At 45.1% G+C, this 24,929-nt stretch overlaps 2 protein-coding genes and 1 long non-coding RNA gene across 3 annotated transcripts in view; 1 reads left to right on the forward strand and 2 right to left on the reverse strand.

Moving 5' to 3' along the window:
* Nucleotides 1–6,752, reverse strand: part of LOC147361234 (ankyrin repeat domain-containing protein 26-like) — a 55,950-nt gene extending 49,198 nt beyond the window's left edge. The window contains exons 1-3 of the mRNA XM_086334964.1: nt 6,494–6,752; nt 3,695–3,809; nt 3,358–3,531 (exon numbers count right to left, since the gene is read on the reverse strand). Coding sequence (XP_086191090.1) covers nt 3,358–3,531; nt 3,695–3,809; nt 6,494–6,726 — 522 coding nt within the window. The 5' untranslated portion in view covers nt 6,727–6,752. The remainder of the gene's footprint in view (nt 1–3,357; nt 3,532–3,694; nt 3,810–6,493) is intronic.
* Nucleotides 6,753–11,325: 4,573 nt separating this feature from the next.
* LOC147361235 (putative ankyrin repeat domain-containing protein 20A5) lies at nt 11,326–14,322 on the forward strand. The gene is made up of 2 exons (XM_086335209.1): nt 11,326–11,679; nt 14,214–14,322. The coding sequence occupies exons 1-2, from the start codon at nt 11,453–11,455 to the stop codon at nt 14,320–14,322; spliced, it is 336 nt and encodes a 111-aa protein (XP_086191335.1). The 5' UTR covers nt 11,326–11,452.
* A 379-nt stretch (nt 14,323–14,701) lies between these two features.
* On the reverse strand, nt 14,702–19,840 carry LOC147361236 (uncharacterized). Its single transcript, XR_015139934.1, has 2 exons — nt 19,263–19,840; nt 14,702–15,292 (listed from the first exon to the last, which is right to left on the reverse strand). It is a non-coding gene; the product is annotated as an uncharacterized LOC147361236 (long non-coding RNA).
* Nucleotides 19,841–24,929: the final 5,089 nt, after the last annotated feature.

Below are 24,929 nucleotides of genomic sequence, written 5' to 3' on the forward strand. Positions count from 1 at the left end.
CAAGGGGGACCAGATTGAGTTCTCCAAGAAGCGTGAAATGCAGACTTCCGCATGAGTTTGCTAAGTTTTAAATGTTGACTCAGTCTGTGGAGGTAAGTAAGCTAAACATATCCAAGGACCACATTTGCTCTGTAGCCCACTTGTGGTTTCACGTTTTGCCGTTTCCAAACAGGTGGGCATAAAGCAAATATTTGTATGTGAAAGCTTTCCTTTCTTTAGTATCATGTGTTTCACAAGAAAAGTGGGTCTCAATATGTAATAAAAATTGCTGTTGACTCATAATTTTATTAAAATAAATTTAAAAAACAAGACTCAAAATTCCCACTTTAAGACTGTTTCCACTGCTTGTTAAAACTACAATCTGTTCCTAGAATTCTCCCAGATTATTAACCAAATGGATAATGAGTTCCTAAAACTGCTGAAACTAAATTATTAAAAGAATCCCCATCTGTACTAACTTCATGGGTTTTGATGTTTAAAGCTGTCGTCTTGCTTATGCCAGGGCTCAGCAAATCTAACACACACACTGCAAGAGTCTGTCCTGCTGACACCAAAAGAAGGCTCATGAGTTACTATTACTGCAGTCAGGAAAACACTGTTGGTAACAAACATCTGTTGACCTCATGACCTGGTTGATAACAGAAGGTGTAAAATTCTTAAAGGGTCAGACTCTACAGACGAAGTGACTTCGCCATGAGCAAATCTCTAAAGACTCTTGGAGTGTCACTGAATAATTAGTGGTTGGAAGAAAAAGGAATTATATTATTCAGGCCAATAGATTTTGCCAAAAATATTCCTTTTAACTTCTCAATCACAGAGGCAGAGGAAAAAGTCTGGCTAATATTGTTTCAAAGGAGGGAGCTGATGGAAGTAGCCAGCACTGATCAAACTCCAACTCTTCTATCGATTACTTATTTTTGAGATAGGTGCACTTAGAAATTATCCTTAATCACTCCATAGTTCTTCACCAAGGATCGTATCAGAATCTCAAGGAAATATTTCTAAATACACATGTCCAGGCTTTCCTCGATTTATTTCATCAAAATCTTCAGGGAACAGCCTAGGCTTGTAAATTTTTTTATAAACTTTCCCAAGTGATTGTGGTTTTCACCAGCACACTCTAGCTGAGAATTAGCGCAGCAAACATTCCAGTCTCATCTCTCACCCACATGGCCAATTCCTTCTCTTACTTGAGGATTTGAAGAAAAAAGAAAAGTATAAGAGATAAGAGTCATCAAAACAGAATTAAATTTTCCCGGGTAAATAATGGTAGAACAGGGACTAATAAACACAAAAGGCAACCTGATCTCATTGTTTATAAACCCCTTACTTTCCATCAAGACCTTCTAGATTGAGAGCAGAGTCCAGACTCTTGTCTAACTGGCTGTTTCTGCCAGAATAGGATAATATTTCTGTTAAGTATTTGTTCTTCTCTTTTTTTCCCAACTTAATCACCACCTGTTCACTGCTGATCTGATTTCTGCAAAGTCTTCCTAAAATTGGTATCTAGGCAAGTCTCCAATTCACTCAATCTCTTTCTCAAAATAACAACTATTGTCCCTGAGACTGAAAAGCACCTTACCGAAATATATAAACTGAAGGGGAAAAAAAAAAAAAAAAAAAACTTGGGACTTCTGTGGTGGTTCAGTGGCTGGGTCTCAGTGCTCACAGTGCAGGGGGTCTGGATTCAATCCCTGGTCAGGGAACCAGATCCTGCATACTGAAACTAAGACTCAGCACAGCCTAATAAATATTTTTAAAAAACACCTCTTCTTGGCATACCCCAACTCCCAAAACTCCAACTTGATCTGCATTTTTCACCTGCCCGCTCCTTTGCCTTTCCTTTTAGCCTCTGAAGCCTTGGGCAATGAGAGAGAAATCATTTTTATATAAATCATTTTTTCATAAAATTGGAATGTGTTAGCAGCAGCAAGATTTCTATTATGTTGTCAAATGCTTGTTTGAGTTTTAAGACAAAGTCTATTTCCAAGGCAAATTTTGCTTTACTGTGTTATTTTAGACTAATTAGAAAAAAAAATTTTTTTTTCACTAAGGGAAAAATACTTGGAAAAAGTTTTACCTTTAACAAGTGCAGTGTTATCACAAATATCTGCCATTAACACAAAAAAGAATGCTTTACTCCCTAATGCGTCTTGAGCAATATCGTGATTTAAAGTGATATCTTAGACAATCAAGTGCTTTCAAAATATTTTCACTCAGGGAAGGCTGGAGCTGCCAAACAAGGAAAACTGAGCCCACCTGTGAGAGTTGGGGAGCTCTCTCTGCAACTCCTGGTGGGGCTGCAGCCGCAGGAGAAAGAGCAGGAGGAGCAGCTTCATCATCATCAGCTGCCCACACCAGCTGCAACCCTGCCGAGCAGCCCCCCGAGGGCTGAGCGTGGGAGACCCACTTGTAACTGGAGAACCAAGTGGTCACCAGCACAAGTGAACACCCTTGCTAGGTGTCAAACGCGACCTGACCCACGTGACCGGATCTCAGAACCGGGGTCCTGGAGGGCTCAGGGCCCCAGGCCTGCTGCCTCCCCAGCCCACTTGCACCCCCCAGCTCCCCCTGCTGGGCACTGGTTCTCCTTCCTCCTACCCCCATCCCTCCTCCAGTAGCTGAGCCCATTCCCTGAGCCGCTGGATGCAGCCACCCATCACATCACTTCACTCCCTCCAAGCCTTCAGTTTTTGTAGGACTGAGCACCGAACAATTGATGCTTTTGAACTGTGGTGCTGGAGAAGACTCTTGAGAGTCCCTTGGACTGCAAGGAGATCCAACCAGTCCATTCTGAAGGAGATCAGCCCTGGGATTTCTTTGGAAGGAATGATGCTAAAGCTGAAACTCCAGTACTTTGGCCACCTCATGCGAAGAGTTGACTCATTGGAAAAGATTCTGATGCTGGGAGGGATTGGGGGCAGGAGGAGAAGGGGACGACAGAGGATGAGATGGCTGAATGGCATCACTGACTCAATAGACGTGAGTCTGCGTGAACTCCGGGAGTTGGTGAGGGACAAGGAGGCCTGGCGTGCTGCGATTCATGGGGTCGCAAAGAGTCGGACACAACTGAGCAACTGATGTGATCTGATCTGAGCCTACCACCCACTCCTGAGCACGTTCTAGTGGGAAAATCTTCCTTCTGGGGTAGAAGGGTGGCTGAGGGAGCTTTGCCCTATCTGTGGGCTCTGATATTTTCCACTCACCTGCTGGCGTGACTTTGGAGTTGTTTCCATGGTAACAGGGTCTGCTGGACACTACTCAGTCTACCTATTTACATACTGTTATCAGCAAAACACTTCTGGTTTAGAAAAATGGTTTGCAAATATTTTGTGAATAAAGTTAGTTGAGCTATACCTCGTTTTTGGCTTCTATATTGGCGTCATAGGAAAGCAGCTTTGCCGCGAGTGATACGTTCTGGCAAAAGACAGCATAGTGGAGAGCGGTGTTGCCATTGACATCCGTGATATTTGGGTTGGCACCATGCTCCAGCAGAAGAGTCGCACACTCCTCTTCTTGACATTCTATGGCCTGTCAGTGTTGTGCCAAGAAACAAGAGTGTGAATTCTAGGAATTCAAAGTAAATAGTCCACAAGCTTCACCAGTTCCCTATATTTCAATGAGATACATTCAGTTTTAGTCTCAGTAGTTAAATCACATCCATCTCATGTGGACATGGCTCGCTGCCCCATACCTTAATCAGCGCGGTCTTGTTTTCACTGTCACCGAGGTTAAGCTGGCATTTTCTCTCCAGGAGGAGAGCTACCACCTCTGAATGGCCATTGGCACAGGCCAAGTGGAGCGCAGTCCTATGAAAGCAAGACAAGTTTTTAGGAAACTGTAGTGTAACTGTTTCAAAACAAATACCTGTTTGTGTGATTGAAAACACTCAATAGCATGGTACTCCTATCCCTCTGAAACAAATATTTCATTTTCTTCTGGAGAAAGAGCAGCATGTATTAGTTTAGCTCTTCTTACACAGTAAAGAAAGAACAGTCTACTTGAATAGAATGCGTGAGACCTTGAGATTCAGCTCAACTTGGGTTTAAATTTGACTTTGTCACTTATTAGGCTCACTCACCCTCTCTGTACCTCCATTTCCTCACCAACAAAATGGAGAGACATTAGTAGTTATCTCACAGGACGCCGATGCGATGCTTAAATGAGATCCACGCAAAGGGTTTAGAACCACCCCTTGCACAGATAACAGCTAGTAATTGTTAGATTGTATTATCATATTTACTACTATTACTACTATCTTACAAGGACAAATCTGAATGAAGTCAAAGGATATTACACCTCCTTTGCAGATATGTTTTGAGGATTAGAGACAACATTGTACTTCGATGATTCTAATATGCTCATTTTCTCACATTTTAACATCTCTGACATTGGAATATAATTTATAATTCATAGTCTTTACAACTATAAACTGTAGCATTTTTGTTTGTTCATGTCTCTTTTTTCCTGTTGGTTAATTCCCGTGAGGTGTTTCCATCTAAGCTTGCTTTAGAGATGACGTGTGTTATATATTATTATATCATACAGTGCGCCATACAGTGACCCACAGCTGTTACAGGTTACACTGCATTTAAGGGACTATAACATCTTAGCTATATTCACCATGTTGTACAATATGTCGTTGTAGCTTGCAGGACTTTAGTTCCCTCACCAGAGATCGAACCCTGGGCCCAGAGCAGTGAGTCTTAACCACTGGACGGCCAGGAAATTCCCAAGATTCCCTCGACTTCTGAAAAGACTGAAAGTGTCACAGGATACCAACCCTCACAAAAAATTCTAAATTAAATTGAAAATGACAAATTATTTTTATCTTTGCCACATTCCTATTAGTGCCAGAAAGACAAGTCCTGTCTGCTCATCCAACTTCCCTACACACAGCTTCATCTACAGAGATTTTTAAATTTGGGGGGTCGCTAAAGCAACTTTCAGATTTCTTTTCTTCTTTTTTTTTTGGGCGGGTTGGGGTGGGGAGATGAAACCCAGGAAACTCCAGAATTCTTGCCTTTGAACTCATTCTTAGAAAGGTCTCTGGGGTAGGATATACATATACTTACAACTGATTTATGATGTTGTACAGCAGAAACCAACACAACATTGTAAAGCAGTTACCATCCAATTAAAAAAATATTAAGGTTAATAAACAGTAGAACTAAAAAGAAAAGGTGTTTGTCAGCACACAAAAAATGTATAGATAGGAATTTCAGTTTTCTTCTGGTACTTTTCTCACCCTGTGTATTTAAAATTTTCGATCCATACTCCATCTGAAACTTTTGGTGAGATAAAAATCTAGTTACTTTTCTCTAAATAGTTACCAGGTTATTTCTCCCACATCTACACATAATTTATCTTTCCTAATAGAAAATGTCACCCAGCAAATTTTGATATCTAAAAGGGCAAATCTTTGCCTGCCACACAAAACTTTTAATTTCACCACAATTAAAGACAGCATGTGTAACCCAAAATCTTTAAAACCACAATATGTTTATTGGTTTAAATATGGAAAGACCATAGATCCTAAAAACACGCCCTCCTATTCAAGGACACAGCCAGCTTCCTACTTCAAAGCTGTCTTCTAAGGTCCTTCAGCAAAGAACATATACTTATAAGTGTACACTGATATAAAACAGTGTAGCTGAAGAATTTTTAACCCAGAAGTTGGCCTGTCATGGGGATTATTTTTCTCACTATGCAGTTTTTTGTAATATATAACATTATGGTATAAAAATGTGAACATTAAAAATAAGATGCCGACAACATCAAAAATCTGTCCACTGCCAATATCCACAATGGACGATCCAAGGGAAGAAGAGTTTTCATAAATCACATGAGAAAAACAATGTGAGAGCCACGGAGTTCAGAAGATTTCTTGAGGGCTATAGAACTTGAGAGCTCTTTCTGCTGCTTCTGCTGTTAAGTTGCTTCAGTCGTGTCCAACTCGATGTGACCCCATAGACGCAGCCCACCAGGCTCCACCATCCCTGGGATTCTCCAGGCAAGAACACTGGAGTGGGTTGCCATTTCCTCCTCCAATGCGTGAAAGTGAAAAGTGAAAGTGAAGTCGCTCAGTCGTGTCTGACTCTTAGCGACCCCATGGACTGCAGCCTACCAGGCTCCTCCGTCCATGGGATTTTCCAGGCAAGAGTACTGGAGTGGGGTGCCATTGCCTTCTCCTACTCATGCGTAGGTCATGTTAACGCATGCAGAACAACAAATGAAGAGGAGGAGAAAGAAGAAGGAAAAAAAAGATGCTATTCATGTTTTATTTCAGTTCTGTGATTACTGTCATTCAGTTAAATCACTTTAAAATGACCTGTAAAGTGCTCTATAAGGGGAATTATAAGCGGGTCTGAAAGCAGCTAAGGCTTTTGCAGCCTATCAAGTCTGTGGGGCGCTGGATCCCACAAAGGTGTCTGCGAGCCTTGGAGGGGAAACTCACAGGAGGGAGCCCTGCCAGGCCCTTCCTCCCACTTACCTGTTTTTCTTGTCCCTGTCGTTCAGGCCATTCTTTCTGAGCAACAGAACCTGCTGCACTTTGGCTACGTTGCCTACACTGGCAGCTTTGTGGATCTTTTTCAGGTCCCTGTCTCGGATGTGGTACCCGGGCTGGAAGCTGGTTCTATGATGACCTCTGTCTCTCCCTGGGCTGATGGAGGAGCCTAAGGGTAACACCTCCGTCTTACTCCTGAAGCCAAAAGTCTTCTTCATCGCAGAGCCTATGGGCTCCCAACACACCTCACCTCCCCCTCGGCTCTTCACAGTCCCCTAAACCCAACACAAGCAAGACAGGGAAGCCTGTCAGCTTAACGGTTTGCTTAACGGTTTGCTTAACGGTTTGCTTAAGGTAAGCTCAACGGTTTGGAATCTTTCATCCCAGAATGATCGTTGCTAAGCGACAGCTCTAAACACATGGCCCGTGTGCCAGAATGCCCAGTGTGCATGTGCAAGAACTGGAAGTGCATTTTTCAAAAGAAGCAAACAATATCAATAAACCCTTACCTAAGGGAAGAAGGAAAGAGAGGAAACTGAAATAACCCCAGAAAGGAAAGCAACATTACAACAGATACCTCGGAAGTAAAGAAGCATAATCATAAGGGGCCGTTATTACTGATGAACAATTACAAATTGGAAAACCTAGAAGAAATAAATTCTGAGAAACATACACCCTGTCAAGACTAAAACAAGAAAAACTCAACACTCCAGTAACAAATAAGGAGATTCAAATATTAATTAAAAAAAAAAAAAAAAACACAAAAACCTCCCCAAAGCTAAAAGCTTAGGACCAAATGGATTCAGAGCTCAGTTCTACCAACATTCAAGTAAGAATTACAAGTAAGAATATGCAGAAAAAACACTTGACAAAATTCAAAACCCACTCATGATAAAGGCAACTTGTGTCCTCTTCGTGACTGGTGCTTTTCTGTACCAACCCCGGTTTTGTTTTGTGTTGTTTTTCTCTTCTTTCGATTTTCAGAGCTTCCCTCAATTACCCAGTCCGTTGGTGGGTCAGTCATAGGCCTGCCTGAGGTGGCTCGGCCAGGGCTGGTGCACACAGGCGGCCCCTGTGGTGAGAGCCCAGCGAGCCCTGCCCCCGCCGTCCTGGGCTGTGTGCTTTCCAGGAGGCCACCCTCCCAGTCTCCCCCATGGGCTTCACCTGCTTCCCCGGCCAGCCCACAGCATCCTTCTCTCCGGCTTTCTCATCTGCCTGCTGGTCCTTCCCACCAACTCAGGCCACATGATTGAAACATATGCTTTGATGCTCCAGGAATGTGCGTGGCACCCTGGGGCCAAATGCCTGGGGTTTTGAAGAACATTCTGCTTCTCAGTAGTTCTGCTCATTCAGGGAAGGCCATCACAGAACACATAACCAAAATATTTTTGTTGGTTTTCTTTTTTTTGCTTGTTTAATGTTTTGGCTGTCCCTCTCAGCATGCTGAGATATTATTTCCCTGACTGGGGATTGAAACTTTGCCCCCAGCATTGGCAATGCAGAGTCCTAACCATTGCACCATCAGGGAGATTCTAAACCTACGTATTCTTAACTTACAGAGTCTGGTATTCTGCTGCTATGAATAAATACGCGCACACAGGAGGCACAGGGCGCGGCTGACCTTGTGGTCTGCCGGCTGTCTGGGCAGTGGGTGAGGACTGGCCGAGACCCCCAGAGCTTCCCACTGAGAGGCCACAGCTCTGTGCTCTGTGGGTGGTGAGACGCTGCCCCCTCCTGGCCAGATTTGCCGCGTGGACACGTTCCTGAAGACGCATTGCCCCCTGGTGGAGGGAGGAGGTGACACTTTCGGAGAACATTTATGAACCAGTTCTAATATGTGCGATTTCTGGGCGTCTCATTGCTCTGAGGAAAGTGCTGAGCAGCTGAAACAATGAAGAATGGGGGGACCACAACAAGGGCAGGTGGGCCTCCGGACGCGGACCGAGGGATCTCAGGAGAGGAGAGGCCGAAGCCCAGTCAGGCCAAGGGCGCAGGTATGGTGCTGGCTCACGACCTCCGGTGACCGGGGAGTGCGGAGCCCCAGGCGGGGGACCACGTGCCGTCAGGCCCCCCTGGTTTCCCGAGTGTGTCCCCGCTGCCCACTCCCACCTGGCACGGCCTTTCTCTTCCCGCTGCTCCCTGCTCAGCAACCAGCCACAGCCTGTGTGTAGACAGAAACCAGCGCAGGCGCGGAGCCTGCGTGCAGGCCTCTGCTGTCTGCATGGGGCGCTCAAACCTCCCGTTTTCTCCGTCAGTGGGAATGCCGTCTCCTATCCAGCAGCCCCGGGAATCCCACATGGGGAGAGTTTACAGGGCCAGACCCTGCCCATGATAACCTCACAGGGTCCAGGAACATGGTTAGCCCGCCATAGATGTCCTCTGTCACATGGAACTCAGCATCTTCCGCCCCAGACTCCTCCCTTGTCCTCAGTTTCTGTGGGTCGCCGGCATCACTGTTTCTCCTGGAGGCCTGGTTGGACCCAGCCTCCTCCTCTGATGCTCCCAAGGTCAGGGGCTGCAGGCCAGTTTTGGGTGAGGAGGACAGAAGGGAGGTGGTACGTGGTCCCTGGGAGCGTGACCACCTGTGTCAAATGGTCTGTTTTCCTGGCCTGGCCTTGCTTCCTGGGACCCTATGCCTTTCTTTCCCACTGGCCCCTTCTGGTTCCTTCCCTTCGAACCTGTGTTCTCTCCTGTCACAGCCCAGGCCGCACCCCCACTCCCCAGTCTCTCTGGCCACACAGGTTCCTGCAGAGGCAGTGTCATTTCTTCTCTGCCTGCGGAGTCCCCATTGCTCCACAGATGTGGGCAGGTAAGGAGGGAAGAAGGAAGTGCAGGGGTGTATTAGGGCTGAAGGGAGCCTCATGAATCTCTAGCTGAAGTCCACACCTGCCTCTGCCCTGTATAGACTCATGCGGAGTCTGAGCCTCCCTGACTGTGCTGAGGTCCTTGCCTCTGTGTCCTGTCCAGGTGGGGTCCTGTAGGGGGGTGGGCCTTGGCAGTCAGCCTTCTTTATTGTACAACTCTCATATCCGTACATGACTACTAGGAAATAGTGTATATATGTTAATCCTAATCTCCTAATTTATCCTTCCCCTCATGTTTCCCCTTTCATAAGCATAATTTGATTTTGAGATTTTTTTGAGTTGCTTTTTGTAAATAAGCTTATTTTTATTAAATTCCACATGTAAGTGATGTGATACTTGTTCTTCTCTGTCTGAGTTACTTCACTTAGTATTGTAATTTCGAGATCCATCTGTGTTGCTGCAAATGGCATTATTATTTCTTTTTATGGCCGAGTAATCTTCCATTCTCGTGTGTGTGTGTATATGTGTGTGTGTGTGTGTGTGTATACCGCATCTTCTTTATCCATTCTTCTGTTGATGGACACTTGGGTTGCTTCAATGTCTTGGCTACTGTAAATATTTCTGCAGTGAACATTGGGGTGCATGTACCTTTTTGAATTATGATTTTCTCCAGATGTATGCCCAAGACTGAGATTGCTGAATCATATGGCAACTCTGTATTTGGTTTTTAAAGAAGCCTTTATAGAGTTTTCTACAGTGGGTGTGCCTAGTTGCATTCCATAAGCAGTGTAGAAGGGTTCCCTTTTCTCCACACTCTCCAGCATTTATTGTTTGTATATTTTTTGATGGTAGCTATTGTGATTGGTGTGAAATGATACCTTACTATAGTATTTCTGCATTTCTATAATAATTAGTGATGCGGAGCATCCCTTCTGAGCATCCCTCATGTGCTTTTTGGTCGTCTGTAGGTGTTCCTTACAGAAATGTGTATTTAGATCTTATACTCATTTTTTGATCAGGTTGTTTGTTTTTTGATATTGAGCTCTTTGAGCTGTTTGAATATGTTGGAGATTAATCCCTTGTCAATTGCATCATTTGCAAATATCGCGTCCCATTCTGTGGGTTGTCGTCTGTCTTGTTTACTATTTCCTGCACTGTGCAAAAGCTTCTACGTTTAATTATATCCCACTTGCTTATTTCTGTTTTTATTTTCATTACTCTAAGAGGTGGATGAAAAAAGATCCTGCTGTAGTTTATGTCAGAGTGTGTTCTGCCTATATTCTCCTCTGAGTTTTACAGGACCTGTCTTATATTTAGGTGTTTAGTCCATTTTGAGTTTATTTTTGTGTATGATGTTAGGGAGTGTTCTAATTTCCTTCTTATACATGTAGCTGTTGAGTTTTCTCAGCACCACTTATTGAAGGGGCTGTCTTTCCTCCTTTGTATAGTCTTGCCTCCTTTATCCTAGATTAATTGACCCCAGGTACGTAGGTTTCTCTCTGGACTTTCTGTTTTGTTCCATTGATGATTAAATGTATTTCTGTTTTTGTGCTAGTACTGTGTTTTGATTACTGAAGCTTGCAGAGTAGTCTGCAGTCAGGGTACCTGATTCTGTCGGCTCTTGCTTTACTTTCTCAAGATTGCTTTGTCTATTTGGGGTCTTTTGTTCCCATACACACTGTAAAATTTTTTGTTCTAATTGTGTGAAAAATGCCATTGGTAATTTGATAGAAATTGCACTGAATCTGTAGATTGCTTTGGATACTATAGTTATTTTGACAGTTACACAGTTATAATGTCACTTTCATTTTTGTATTTATTTCAGTTTCCTCTCTTTCCTTCTTAGTTTAGGTAAGGGTTTGTTGATATTGTTTGTTTCTTTCAGGAAATGAACTTACAGTTCTTGCATATGAGCACTGGGCAGTCTGGCACAACAGGCCTCTATGCGCACGGGCAATGTGTTTAGAGGTGTCGCTTAGCAACGATCATTCTGGGATGAAAGATTCCAAACCATTGAGCTTCCCAACTGGGAGGTTGTGGCGGGACAGCTCTGGCTTACCTGTAGTGCTCGTGTTGGGTTTAGGGGACTGTGAAGAGCCGAGGGAGAGGTGAGGTGTGTTCGGAGTCCGTAGGCTCTGCAATGAAGATTTTTGGCGTCAGGAGTAAGAAGGGCAAGTCGCCCTTAGGCTCCTCCATCAACCCGGTGAGAGACAGCAGTCATGGAATCAACCTCCAGCCCGGGTACCGCATCCGAGACAAAGACCTCAGAAAGATCCACAAAGCTGCCATCGTGGGCAACGTAGCCAAAGTGCAGCATATTCTGTTGTTTGGAAAAAATGGCCTGAACGACAGGGACAAGACAAACAGGTAAGCGTGGTGGAAGGGCCTGGCAGAGATCCCGCCTGGGAGTTTCCCCTCCAAGGCTCCTGGATACCTTCCTGGGATCCAGCACCCTCGCAGACTTGATAGGCAGCAAAAAGCCTTAGCTGGTTTTGGACCCACTTATAATTCCCCTTATAGAGCTTTACTGATAGTTTTGAAGTCATTTAACTGAATGTTGGTAATCACAGACATGAAAGGAAACATGAATAGCATCTGTTTTTCCTTTCTTCCTCCTACTTTTTATTTGCGTGGGTTAGCATGATGTTCTCATGAGTAAAAGCTCTCAAGTTATATAGCCTTCAAGAAATCTTCTGAACCTCCTGGCTCTCACATTTTTTCTCATGTGATTTCTGAAAGCACTTCATGGATCGCCTATTGTGGATCATGGCAGTGGACAGATTTCTGATGTTGTCAATATCTTATTTTTTAATATACACAGTTTTTATACCGTAAGGTTATATATTACAGAAAACTGCATAGTGAGCAAAATAATTCCCCTGCCAAGTCAAATTCTGGATTAAAAATTCTTCAGATACAATTCAAGATCCACTTTATATCAGTGTACACTTAGGTATATGTGTTCTTTGCTGAAGGACCTTAGAAGACAGCTTTGAAGTAGGAAGCTGGCTGTGTCCTTGAATAGGAAGACATGTTCTTAGGATGTATGGTCTTTTCTGTATTTAAACCAAATCAATATTTCATGGTTTTAAAGATTTTGGGTTACATATGCTGTCTTTAATTGTTGTGGTGAAATTAAAAGTTTTGTATAGTAGAGGAAGATTTGCCCTTCTAGATATCAAAATGTGCTATAAGTGCCCACCAAGTGTTCATTTACTGACAACTGAAAAGATGGATAAATGAATGGAACAGAATGCCCAAACACCCAAATGTATGTAAAACTTTAGAACTTGATAATGATGACCTTTTCTTTTAGAAATGATAAACTGTGTGTAGATGGTGGAGAAATAACCTGGTAAAAGAGAAAAGTAACTCAATTTTTATCTCACCAAAAAGTTTCAGATAGAGTATGGACCAAACATTTCAAACATGCACAGTGAGAAAAGTACCAGAATAAAACTCAGATTCCTATTTATACATTTTTAATCTGCTGACAGAGACCTTCTGTTTTTTCTATTTCTGTTTCTTAACCTTAATTTTTTTTTAATTGGAGAATAATTGCTTTACAATGTTGTGTTGTTTTCTACTGTATAACATGATAAATCAATTGTAAGTATACATATATCCCCTTCCTTGTGAGCCTCCCACCCCAAAGACCTTTCTAAGAATGATTTCAAAGTAAGAATTCTGGAGTTTCATGGATTTCGGCACAAAGAAAAGAAAAGAAATCTGGATGTTGATTTAACATTTTAACGACACACAAAATTTAAAACTCTCAGTAGACCAAGCTGTCTCTGGGCAAGTCGGCTGAGCAGACAGGCTTGTCTTTTTGGCACTAGTAGAAACGTGGCACAGATAAAAATGATTTCTCACTTTCAATTTTTTTTAGAATTTTTTTTGAGGATTGATATTTTCTGACAACTTTCAGCCTTTTCAGAAGTCAAGGGAATCTAGGGAGTTCCTTGGTCGTCCAGTGGTTAAGACTCACTGCTGTGGGCCCAGGGTTCGATACCTGGTGGGGGAACTAAAATCTTGCCAGCTACCAGGATGTATTGTACCACATGGGGAATATAGCAAATATCGTAAAATAACTTTCAATGGAGTATGACCTATAAAAATTGTGAATCACTATGTTGTGTACTGTAATGTATAATAATATGTAATATGCATCATCTATACTTTAATTAAAAAGAAGCAACCTTAGACAAAAAGACCTTATGGTAATTAGATCAACAGGAAAAATAAGAAATGAACAAACAAAAATGCTACAAATTACAGTTGTACAGACATTGTGAATTATAAATTTCATTCCAATGTCAGAGACGTTAAAATGTGAGAAAATGAATGTATTAGAATCATTGAAGTACAGTGTTGTCTCTAATCCTCAAAATGTATCTGCAACGGAGATGTGATACCCTTTGACTTCGTTGAGATGTTGTCCTTGTCAAATAGTAGTAATAGTAATAAGTACGATTATATTACCTAACAGTTACTGAGCTGTTAACCTGTGCCAGGAATGGTTCTAAACTCTTTGCATGGATCTCATCTAAGCATCGCAGTGCTGTCCTGTGAGAGAACTACTTCTCTCTCTCCATTTTGTTGATGAGGAAATTGAGGCACAGAGAGGCTGAGCGACAGCTGACAGAGTGAAAGTCAAATTCAAACCCAAGTTGAGCTGAATCTCAAGGTCATGGTCATTCTATTCAAGTAAATTGTTCTTTCATTACTGTGTTAAGCAGAGCTAATGCTAATATATAATGTTCTTTCTCCAGAAGGAAACGAGATATTTGTTTTAGAGCAGTAAGAATATCATGCTATTGAATGTCTTCAATCACAGGAACAATTGTTTGTTTTGAAACAGTAACACTACAGTTTCCTGAAAACTCCTCTTGCTTTCATAGGACTGCGCTCCACTTGGCCTGTGCCAATGGCCATTCAGCGGTGGTCACTCTGCTCCTGGAGAGAAAATGCCTGCTAACCTCTGTGACGATGAAAACAGGACCGCGCTGATGAAGGTATGGGGCAGCGAACCGTGTCCACACGAGGTGGATGTGATCTAACTACTGAGACTCAAAGTGAATTCATCTCATTTAGATATAGCAAACCGGTGAAGCCTGTGGCCTGTTTACTTTGAATTCCTAGAATTTACACTCTGTTTCTTGGCACAACACTGACAGGCCGTAGAATGCCAAGAGGAGGAGTGTGCGACTCTTCTGCTGGAGCATGGTGCCGACCCAAATGTCATGGACGTCTGTGGGAACACCGCTCTCCACTATGCTGTCTTTTGCCAGAATCTATCACTCGCAGCAAAGCTGCTTTCCTGCGACGCCAACATAGAAGCCAGGAACAAGGTATATCTCAACTATATTTACAAAATATTTGCGAAGCATTTTTTTAAACTAGAAGTGTTTTATTTCTAACTATGTAAATAGGTAAACTGAAGAGTGTCCATCAAGCCCTGTTACCATGGAAACAACTCCAAAACCAATGCAGGGGGTGGGGGAAAATGTTGGAGCCCACAGAGAGGGCAAAGCTCTGTCTCCCAGCCAGCCGTCTACCCCAGAGGAAGATTTCCCATCAGGACGTGCCCGGGAGTGGGTGGTAGGCTCACACCCCACAAATGATGAAGGCCTGGGAGGAGTGAAGTGATGTGACGAGTGGCTGCTTCCAGGGGCTCAGGGAATGGGTGCCCCTGGGGGTGGGTGGGAGGAGGAAGGAGACCCAGTGCCCATGAGGGGAGCCGGGTGAGTGCAAGTGGGCCTGGAGGCAGCAGGCCTGGAGCCCTGAGCCCTCCAGGACCCTGGTTCTGAGATCCGGCCAAGAGGGTCAGGTCATGTTTGACTCCCAGCGAGGGCGTTCACTTGTGCTGGTGACCGCTTGGTTTGCGATGTACACCTCGGGGTCTCCCGTGCTCGGCCCCAGGTTGCTGCTCGGTGGGGTTGCAGCTGTGCGTGTGGAGCTGGTAATGGTGAAAACTTGCCTGAAATCACAACAGTTGAGGTGATACAACTTAGGCCTTCTGACTCCTCAAGTCCAGAGTTCTCTCTATGGAAGGTAATATTCTCAGGATTTCCCTGGTGGTCCAGTGGTTAAGACTCCATGCTTGCTTCCACTACAGGGGATGCAGGTTTGATCCCTGGTCAGGGAACTAAGATCCCACATGCTGTGTGGCCAAAAAAAAAAAAAAGATAATACTCTCCCTTCCAAATCCAACAGAAAGATTCAAGGCAGCTTCTAAAACCCTCAGGTTTAAATTCTCTGTCCCTTTTTCAGAAACCACTGTGGAACATCATAACCAAAGCTCCAACTTCCAGTACTTAGAAAACTTAAGTGTAAGGAGAGCGGAAGTGTTAATCCTTCAGTCGTGTCTGACTCATTGCAACCCCAAGGACTGGAGCCCACCAGGCTCTTCTGTCCATGGAATTCTTCAAGCAAAAATACTGGAGTGTGTAGCCATGCCCTTTTCCAGGGGATCCTCCTGACCCAGGGATCGAACCTGCGTCTCCTGCATTACAGGCAGATTTCTGACTGTCTGAGCCATCAGGGATGCCCATCAGGAAAGTGTAAACATGACATCACTAAATACTATACACTCAAAATGGAAAAAGCTCTAAATACTTTTGAATTCATTGGAAGTTTGAGCTGTATGAGAAGCAAACGTGCTAGTTCCTCCAAGGACTTGCTCTCAATGTAGAGCCAAGTCCCTGTTTCCCTACAAACCCAAAAGCCTATTCTCACAGGTCCCCAGTTAGGGTCTCTGATGCCTACAAATACCTGCTCCTCTCGTGGAACAGCAACCACTTACTACAGCAAGCGAGGATGGAGAGAGCTTTTTTCCCTATGTGTGTTTCAGGAATGGAGAAAGAAAGGAAAAATAAGAAAATGATCATGATGTACGGACTAGACTGTATTTCTAAAGATTTGAAAGGCTTTTTCTACCGTCAATTCATCCCACAACCAAGTGTAAGTACCTATGATGCCCCAGATTCATGAAAAACATCTCGAGGGCTTCCTCTCTTGGCATCTCTGGGGTCACATGCTACTTGAGACACTGCAGATTTAAAAATGAATGATTTCACCTGTCCACAAGGTAGCTCTCAAAACACACACAAGTTACTATACCTAAGGCATGACAGGTGCTACACAAACGCACTTATGAAATGCTATGGGAGTAAAGACAAGTGACCAGTTAGGAATGATGAAAAAGGCTTTATGAAGAGATCAGCCTCACAAGGTGAGCAGGATCCAGGAACACAAAAGAAACGCATGGCAGTGGAGTGGTGGAAGTCGGGTTTCATCACACGGAGAGGCTCAGGAGGATGAAAAGGGAATCTGCAAACACAGAGTACAAAGGCCCTCAAGTATAATGCTAATCAACTTGGACTTTATCTTAGAGGGATTCAGAGAATTATCTCACTTTTCTAAGCAGGGTCAATGCCTGGTCAAATTTACACCTTAGAATGGGAACTCTGGAGGCAGGCAGAGGATGAGTAAACACGCAGACTGTCACGGAAACAAGGCAGAAAGTCACTCTACTAACAGAGGCAAGAGTTGGTCAAGGACTGAGGGCAGCGGTGGCAAAAACAGGGAGAAGGGGAAAGTGAAGACCAACACTGGAGAGATCAGAAGAGAAAAAACAACAAAGGCAACTGACATTGCTAGCCAGATCTCAGTGATAACAGCATTAACCACATGTAAAGAAGTAATCGTGCTTGCATTTTAATCATTTCTTCCAGGAGTCAAGGGAGAATGAAAGTTTTCAGTTTTGAAAATGCTTCCTTGTTTTGTTTTCAAATTATCTGTCGAGTGACAGGTTAAGCTCCAGGAGGTATTTTGAAATAGGAAACTAGCCCTCAAAACATCTGTAAGTGACAGCTGGAGACAGAAGATTGGAGGTGCTTTGGTGAGATGCTCTAAGAGCAGACGATTCCACAGACCAATGAAAACAGGACTCACAATCTTTAAATACAATCAGCTTAGGAAGGACAGAGGGGGACAATAAGCAGAGAGAGAGGATGACAACAAATCTGAAATCAGAGCTCTACGTCTATGAACAAGAGTCTAGTGTTTGCACACTCAGAGGCCACAAAACATGTCAACCCATCACTCTGATGACAACTGCAGAATGCAACAGAACCACGAAAAAAGAAGAGAGGAAAAGGAAAGAGGATAGCCAAGTAGCAGTGATGCCAAGGCAAGCCACAGGAGAAACGAATTACTACAGGGCACACCACAATTTCCACACACCTGCACAAAAGGGCCAAGCAGACAAATGGGGAAACCAGTAAGACCCCAGAACATCTACTTCCGCAAGCATATTGTCAAGACCTGTCCCCTGAACAGCAAGCTTTCGCTCTAGACAATCTCAGGTGCTGTGAATAGATCCATATACACTGTCCTCTGGTTGTTGAAAGGGGGATACAGGCCAAAATAAGTTCCTAAAGAAGACAGAAGGGGGGCTTCTCTGGTGGTCCTGTGGCTGAGACACCACACTCCCAATGCAGAGGTCGGGTTCGATCCCTGGTCAGGGCACTAGATCCTGCATGCCACAACGAAGACCTGGTGCAGCCAAATTAATAAATAAAATACTCCTTTTTTTAAAAAAAGAAGACTACAGGAGGAGAACTGCCTGTGAGACACCAGTTAAATAACCAATCATCTGCATTTAAAATATTCTGTCCTATACTGCAAATACGTGTTTTGATTTTAAAGGCAAGGAAACTGGAGGCTTAACCCAAGAAAAGGTGGAAACTCAAAGTGAAGTGAAAGTTGCTCAGCCATGTCTGGCTCTTTGCGACCTCATGGACTATACAGTCCATGGAATTCTCCAGGCCAGAATACTGGATCATGGAATTCTCCAGGCCAGAATACTGGAGTGGGTAGCCTTTCCCTTCTCCAGGGAGTCAACTGGTAATAAGGATGGAGCGGGTGGAGTGTGTGGAGCTACCAGATATGGCAACTTCAAGCACTTGCACCAATACCAAAGGCTGCAGTAAGAACAACCCCTGGCATTTCCTAAAACTTAGTGAACTTAAAGAACTTTCATGCCTTCCTCTTTTTTTTAATTGAAGTGGTGAGACAGAAGGGAACAATAACTTTGGTAAAGCTGATACCGGACCTGATTCTGTCTCCAAGGACTATTCTTTCTACTCAGTTAATCAAATTCAATCCGCTCATGAGCAAAATGAGCTTGCTTTCATGTCAGAGATCTTTCTTCATTTTATCTTCCTTATTTGAGCAGATACCAGGCACGAGCAGGCCCTCACTGGCAGCTACCATCCTTCCTTCCAGAGATCTTTATCCTCCCGTGGGAAAATCTCTAACTTCTTCAGGCCTCAATTTCCCCACCTGCCATGAGTGGGTTACCATGAGGCCTTACAGGCTTGTCTGCGGATGAGGTAACTAACGTAAAGTATTTTGTAAACCACAGTGCGATACAAGATGCAAAGTATAACGATTTCCAGGCCTGAAAAGCAGAGCTGCTTCCACTTTCCCTCGGAAGGAACAGAAAACACCAGGAGGGTTAAACGACGAGCACCTCGGAAGATCAGGTAGAGAAGTCAACACCGACCCTCACGTCCGCCACCACCCCGCACAGCTTGCTCAGAACTCACAGACTCTGCACCAGCTCCAGCCCCCCCTACATTACCCCAGTTTTCCCAATATTCAGGTTAGGGGGAGGGCAACTGCAAATGCAAAAGGCAAAAGGATGCCACAAAATGACTCGCCCAAGGCCAAAACAGCTGAGCAGCAGGAAATGTTGGCTGCCCACGGCCGAGGCCACGTTCCGGCGACGCCCACATCACCGACAGCGCCCCGGCCTGCCGCTCTCTCATCCGCCCTGGGAGGACCATACCTCGCAGAGACCAGACCCGCTAAAGACCCCAGAGACTCAACGTCCACGCGACCGGGCCCGTCCGCGCCCCCACCACGCCGGCGGCCTCACTCACTATGGCGATCCGCATCGGGGCTCCCGCCGCCGCCGCCTCAGGTCCCGGGCCACCCGGGCTCCGGGTCGCGGCTTCCCAGGGGCAGTGGGAGCCCCTGCAGGCCGTGGACTTCCTCCACCAGCTCCGCCGCCGCCGCAGGGCCGCGAAGAGCCCGCCGCCGACGCTGACGGAAAGCATCCCCGACCAATTGAAGCACGCAAGAGGAAGGGTGCACTTGACGGACTGCTGCGGCGGCCAATCGGAACGCTCAACCGCGCTACCGCTGGCAGGCCCCGCCCCCTCTGCGCTTCCGCCACGGCGGAAGAGGCGAGCAGTAACTTTCCCAGAGTTCCTCCGAGCTTAGGGACTCACGGAGGGGCCGCGGCCGGCGCGATGGGCGGGGCCAAGTGTATGGGCGGGCCAAGAGTATGGGCGGGACCGGGCGGGGAGGGCGAGGCCACAGGCGGGGCCGCACGGGCCCCACCCAGTCCTCGCGGGCTCGCGCCGCCTGTGACCGGACCTGAGGTGGTGGTACCTGGGGTTCACCTAATCTTTCTCCTCAAAGTGCAACCAGTGCGGGCGGTAGTCTCCGCGCGTGCGTTCGCTGCGGCCCGCGGGTCGCGTGGTCAGCTCGGAACCTGAGGGTGTGGGGGAAGGTCGGGGCGTCTGGGGAAGGGTCCTGACAGGCAGGGTGGAGGAGGATCGCGGGGCCGGGCCCGGGGGAGGGTCGCGGGGCGGGTCCGGGGGAGGGTCGCCAAGCGTTCCCGCAGGACTCGAGCCCGTGGCCATGACCGCGCTCCGGGTTCCGCGGCGGCTGTGCTGGTTGGTGCTGGATGAGAGGAGCTGCACGCGGCTGGGCGCGCGGGCTGCGCGGGGCCTGCCGGAGATACCCTCCTGCACACGCTACGCGCCACAGCCGCTGGGACATCTTGGCCTATCTGGGACCTGGACATCGACGCCGTCAACCAGGACTACAAGCGGGCTCTCTCTGCACGAGGCTGCCTCTATGGGACACCCGGACTGCGTGCGGTACCTGCTGGCCCGGGAGCCGCCGTCGACTGCTTGGAAGGCCGACTGGTAAGTAGCGGGCCTTGCAGAGAGACCCCCACCCTTTCCTGCCGATCTTAGATTCCCACTCTTGGTCAGCCTCCACATCTTGGTCAGCCTCTCAGGCTTCCCCACAGAACATCATTGCTGTCCTTGTGGGATTAACTGCTCCAGCCTTCTGTTTCAGACTGCCTCCCATGATAGAGCAGAGAGCTGTAATGAACATGTTCAGATCCCCTGGAGAAGGAAATGGCAACCCACTTCAGTATTCTTGCCTGGAGAATTCCATGGACAGAGGAGCCTGGCAGGCTACAGTCCATGGGGTCTCAGATTTGGACACTACTGAGCGACTATCACTCATTCATTCACTCACCCTGCCTATAGCAAGGGTCCCAGGTGTGATGTTTTTTCTGGAAACATCTCGCCAAATGATTATTGCACAGATGACATTGTTCTAATTTTCTGTTTTGAAATTCCTAGTTATAGCTTATCAGAAATTTGCAAAGACAGCCGGGAAGTCCCATGCACCTTTTCTCCATCTTGCCCCAAAGTGAATGTCTTACAACTAGAGTACAGTCACAAGAAGAAACTGACACTGCTATGACATTGCTGCTATCAGGGCCCTTACTCCCATTTCACAGGTATATAGATGAGCACAGGTGTGTGGGGTCCTCTGTGTAGTTTTATCACATGACCTCCACAGTCACCATGCTCACCTGTAACCATTATACAAAGCAATTGCATTCTGTTATTAATAGATGCACACAATCTTCAGTACTGACTGTCCACCTCCGTAGACATTTGAACACCTGAAGATTCATACCATGATAAAGTTCCTGAATGAATCCACAAGGGATTGCTGATTTTACATAAACAAGAAGAGCATCAGAAAGATATACAGCTAAGTAAAACGCATCTTGCCCACTGGCATGGGGGAATACGCCTGCTTACGTTTTGAGGTTTGGGCTTTGGCTGTGACTGAGCCCAAGACATTTTCTTCTGCTGCTAGTGAGTTGGTCCAAAGATAGTGGAGGCGTATTACCTTTTTAAAAACAGTTCTGTGGATAAAGAAACAGCCTCCCCAAACAACCATCAGAAGGCCAAGTCTCATTTGTCTGTGTGCTTAGGAAGTGCAGTTACAGCAAGACATTTTGCCCGTTCTCACCTTACTGGCTTTCTCATGTCCCTTCTACCCTGGATTTGTTCCCTCTGTAAAGCACTTCTTCAAGATTCCAGCCTTCATGTATCTTGGTTTCTCCTTTTTGATTTTTTGTTCACTCTCATTACTACATTACCAAAACTAAAAAAACAAAACATTTTAAATACAGCAGTGTGTACATGACTGTCTCAAACTCACTAGCTATCCCAACAAGGACCTACTGTATAGCACAGGGAAGTCTGCTCAATGTTATGTGGCAGCCTGGATAGGAGAGGGGTTTGGGGGAGAATTGTTGTTCAGTTGCTCGTTCGTGTCCAACTCTGTGTGACCTCATGGACTGCAGCATGCCAGGCTTCCCTATCTTTCACCATCTCCCGGAGCTTGCTTAAACTCATGTCCATTGAGTCAGTGATGCCATGCAACCATCTCACCCTCTATCGTCCCCTTCTCCTCCTGCTTTCATTCTTTCCCAGCATCAGGGTCTTTTCCAATGAGTCAGCTCTTCACATCAGGTGGCCAGAGTATTGGAGCTTCATCGTCAGTCCTTCCAATGAATATTATGGGTTGATTTCCTTTAGGATTGACTGGTTTGATCTCCTGACTGTCCAAGAGATTCTCAAGAGTCTTCTCCAAGGGGGAGAATGGATACATGTATTATATCTATAGCTGAGTCACTTTACTGTTCACCTGAAACTATCACAACATTGTTAATCAGCTATACCCCAATAAAAAATAAAAAATTAAACAAAAAAATGAAATAGTGTTGGTAGTTAATACCAAAGCAGTCCTGTTTAGTCAAAGGCATGGTTTTTGCAGTAGTCATGTATGGATGTGAGAGTTGGACCATAAAGAAGAGCTGAGAGCTGAAGAGTTGATGCTTTTGAACTGTGGTGTTCAAAAGAGAAGACTCTTGAGAGTCCCTTGGACTGCAAGGAGATCAAACCAGTCAGTCTTAAAGGAAATCAGTCCTGAATATTCAGGACTGAAAATCAGTCCTGAAAGGACTGATGCTGAAGCTGAAGCTCCAATACTTTGGCCACCTGATGTGAAGAACTGATTCATTAGAAAAGACCCTGATGCTGGGAAGGATTGAAGGGAGGAGGAGAAGGGGACTTCAGAATGAGATGGTTGGATGACATCACCAATTTGATGGACATTGGTTTGAGCAAGCTCCAGGAGTTAGTGATGGACAGGGAAGCCTGACTTGCTGCAGTCCATAGGGTCACAAAGAGTCAGACAAGACTGAATGACTGAACTGAACTGATTTTCCAGTAGTCATGTATGGATGTGAGAGTTGGACCATAAAGAAGGCTGAGCACCAGAGAACTGATGCTTTTGAGCCGTGGTGCTGGTGAAAACTCTTGAGAGTCCCTTGGACTGCAAGGAGATCTAACCAGTCAATCCTAAAGGAAATCAATCCTGAATATTCACTGGAAGGACTGATGCTGAAGCTGAACTTCCAATATTTTGGCCACCTAATGCAAAGAGCCAACTTAATAGAAAAGACCCTAATGCTGGGAAAGACTGAAGGCAGGAGGAGAAGGGGATGACAGAGGACTAGATGGTTGGATGGCATCATCAACTCAATGGACATGGGTTTGAGCAAGCTCTGGGAGATGGTGAAGGACAGGGAAGCCTGGTGTGCTGCAGTCCATGGGGTCACAAAGACTTGGAGAAGACTGACCCCCTGAACGACAACAACAACACATAAAACAGATAACCAACGAGGACCTATTGTATATCACAGAGAGCTCTACTCAGTTTTATATAATAACCTATATGGGAAAAGAATCTGAAAAGAATGGAGATATGTATGTATATAGAACGGATTCACTTTGCTGGACACCTGAAACTAACACAACACTGTGAGTCAAATATACTTCAATGAAATTTTTCAAAAAATTGTTTCCTGCTGGAACAAGGCTTTATATCTCTTTAGAACAAATCTCTCCAACTCCTAATAAGTATCTCAGATTCTAAGGGGTCATTCCTATGACTTCCTTCCATTAAATTTGCAGTTTCCTGAAGTACCTTTATTCAGTCCAGTGGGTCATGAGCATTGAGGGGCCCAATGACAACCAGTAACAACCCACGAGAGAGAAGAAGCCACATTTTGTTGGTTTTCGAATTTCTAGCATCCAGCACAGAGACTAGACTCTGGACTTGGTTGGTTTGGTGTGCAGCTTCTGAAGGACATGATACTCACTCAATAGCTGAGGTGGGGGAATATGATACACAGAGTATTTTAAGAAGATAGATTTTTCTAGACTTTTCAGACTAGGTGGGTAACGAATGAAAACCTCCTAACTAGGAACATTCCCCCCACCTCTTGAATCTATTTAAAATAAAGGAGGACACACTACAAAGAAAAACGAATGGAAATGGAGCAGAACACTGTGAAGACCTCCCCATGGCACCTGCCTCTTGTTGGTAGAAAAGCTTTAGCCTCTGAGGCTTTGCCCAAGTCCCAAAGAGCAAACATAATCAGAGAAGTGCGAAAATGCTGAAATAAATGAAAACGGTCCAAGACAAAACAACAGTAGTTAAAGCATCAAAGTCAGCTCCTCCTCAAGGGCTGTAGATAACATTCTGAGCCATATCCTGGAGTTCTGCAGATACTGAAACCCCCACCAGGTGGAAGAAGTTAACTGCATGCTGACTACACCTATGTAGACCCCAGACCAGTTGAAACCTGATGGTTGATGATACTGACTCCTAAAATCACCCACTTAGTTCACCACCAACCAATCCAGAAGGATGTACACCAGCTATCAGGCATCTCACACCCTCACCCCTAACAGTGCCTTTAGAAACCCTTCCCTGAATTTGGGGGAGAATGGATACATGTATATGTGTGGCTGAGTCACTCTGCTGTGCACCTGAAACTCACCACATTGTTTGTTGGCTATGCTCCAATAATATACGTTTTTTAAAAAAATTATTTTTGTCCTTAGGAAACCTAACCCACATATTTTTCCTTTTCTAGTTTACAAAGAAATGCATTCATTTTTTCCAAAGTCAGTTTAGATGTTTTTGTGAAGGTATATTTTAGATGTGAGCAGTAACTTTGAATAAAACTGATTTCCCCCCGTAATGTCCATGGGCCTCATCCAATCAGCTGAAGACTGCAAGCCCACATACTGAGGTTCGTCAAAGTGGAAGGATGTTTTCAAATTGTGCTAGAGAAGACTCTTGAGAGTCCTTTGGACTGCAAGGAGATCAAACCAGTCAATCCAAAAGGAAATCAACCCTGAATATTTATTGGAAGGACTGATACTGAAACTGAAGCTCCAATATTTGGGCCACCTGATGCAAAGAGCGATTGCTCGGAAAAGACCCTAATTCTGGGAAGGACTGAAGGCGGGAGGAGAAAGGGGCAGCACAGGACAAGATGCTTGGATGGCGTCACCGACTCAGTGGACATGAATTGGAGCTAACTCCAAAAGACAGCGTAGCCCTGAAGTAGACAGAGGAGCCCTGCA

The sequence above is a fragment of the Bos grunniens genome, chromosome 13, assembly GCF_055505025.1.
Source record: "Bos grunniens cultivar Pamir isolate PY7600 chromosome 13, Bosgru_T2T1.0, whole genome shotgun sequence".
NCBI classification, from domain to species: domain Eukaryota; kingdom Metazoa; phylum Chordata; class Mammalia; order Artiodactyla; family Bovidae; genus Bos; species Bos grunniens.

Coding starts and splice junctions, on each gene's coding strand:
- LOC147361235 (XM_086335209.1), top strand. CDS start 11,453: ATGAAGATTTTTGGCGTCAGGAGTAAGAAGGGCAAGTCGCCCTTAGGC. Junction 11,680..14,213: donor GACAGGGACAAGACAAACAG/GTAAGCGTGGTG, acceptor TTGCTTTCATAG/GACTGCGCTCCACTTGGCCT.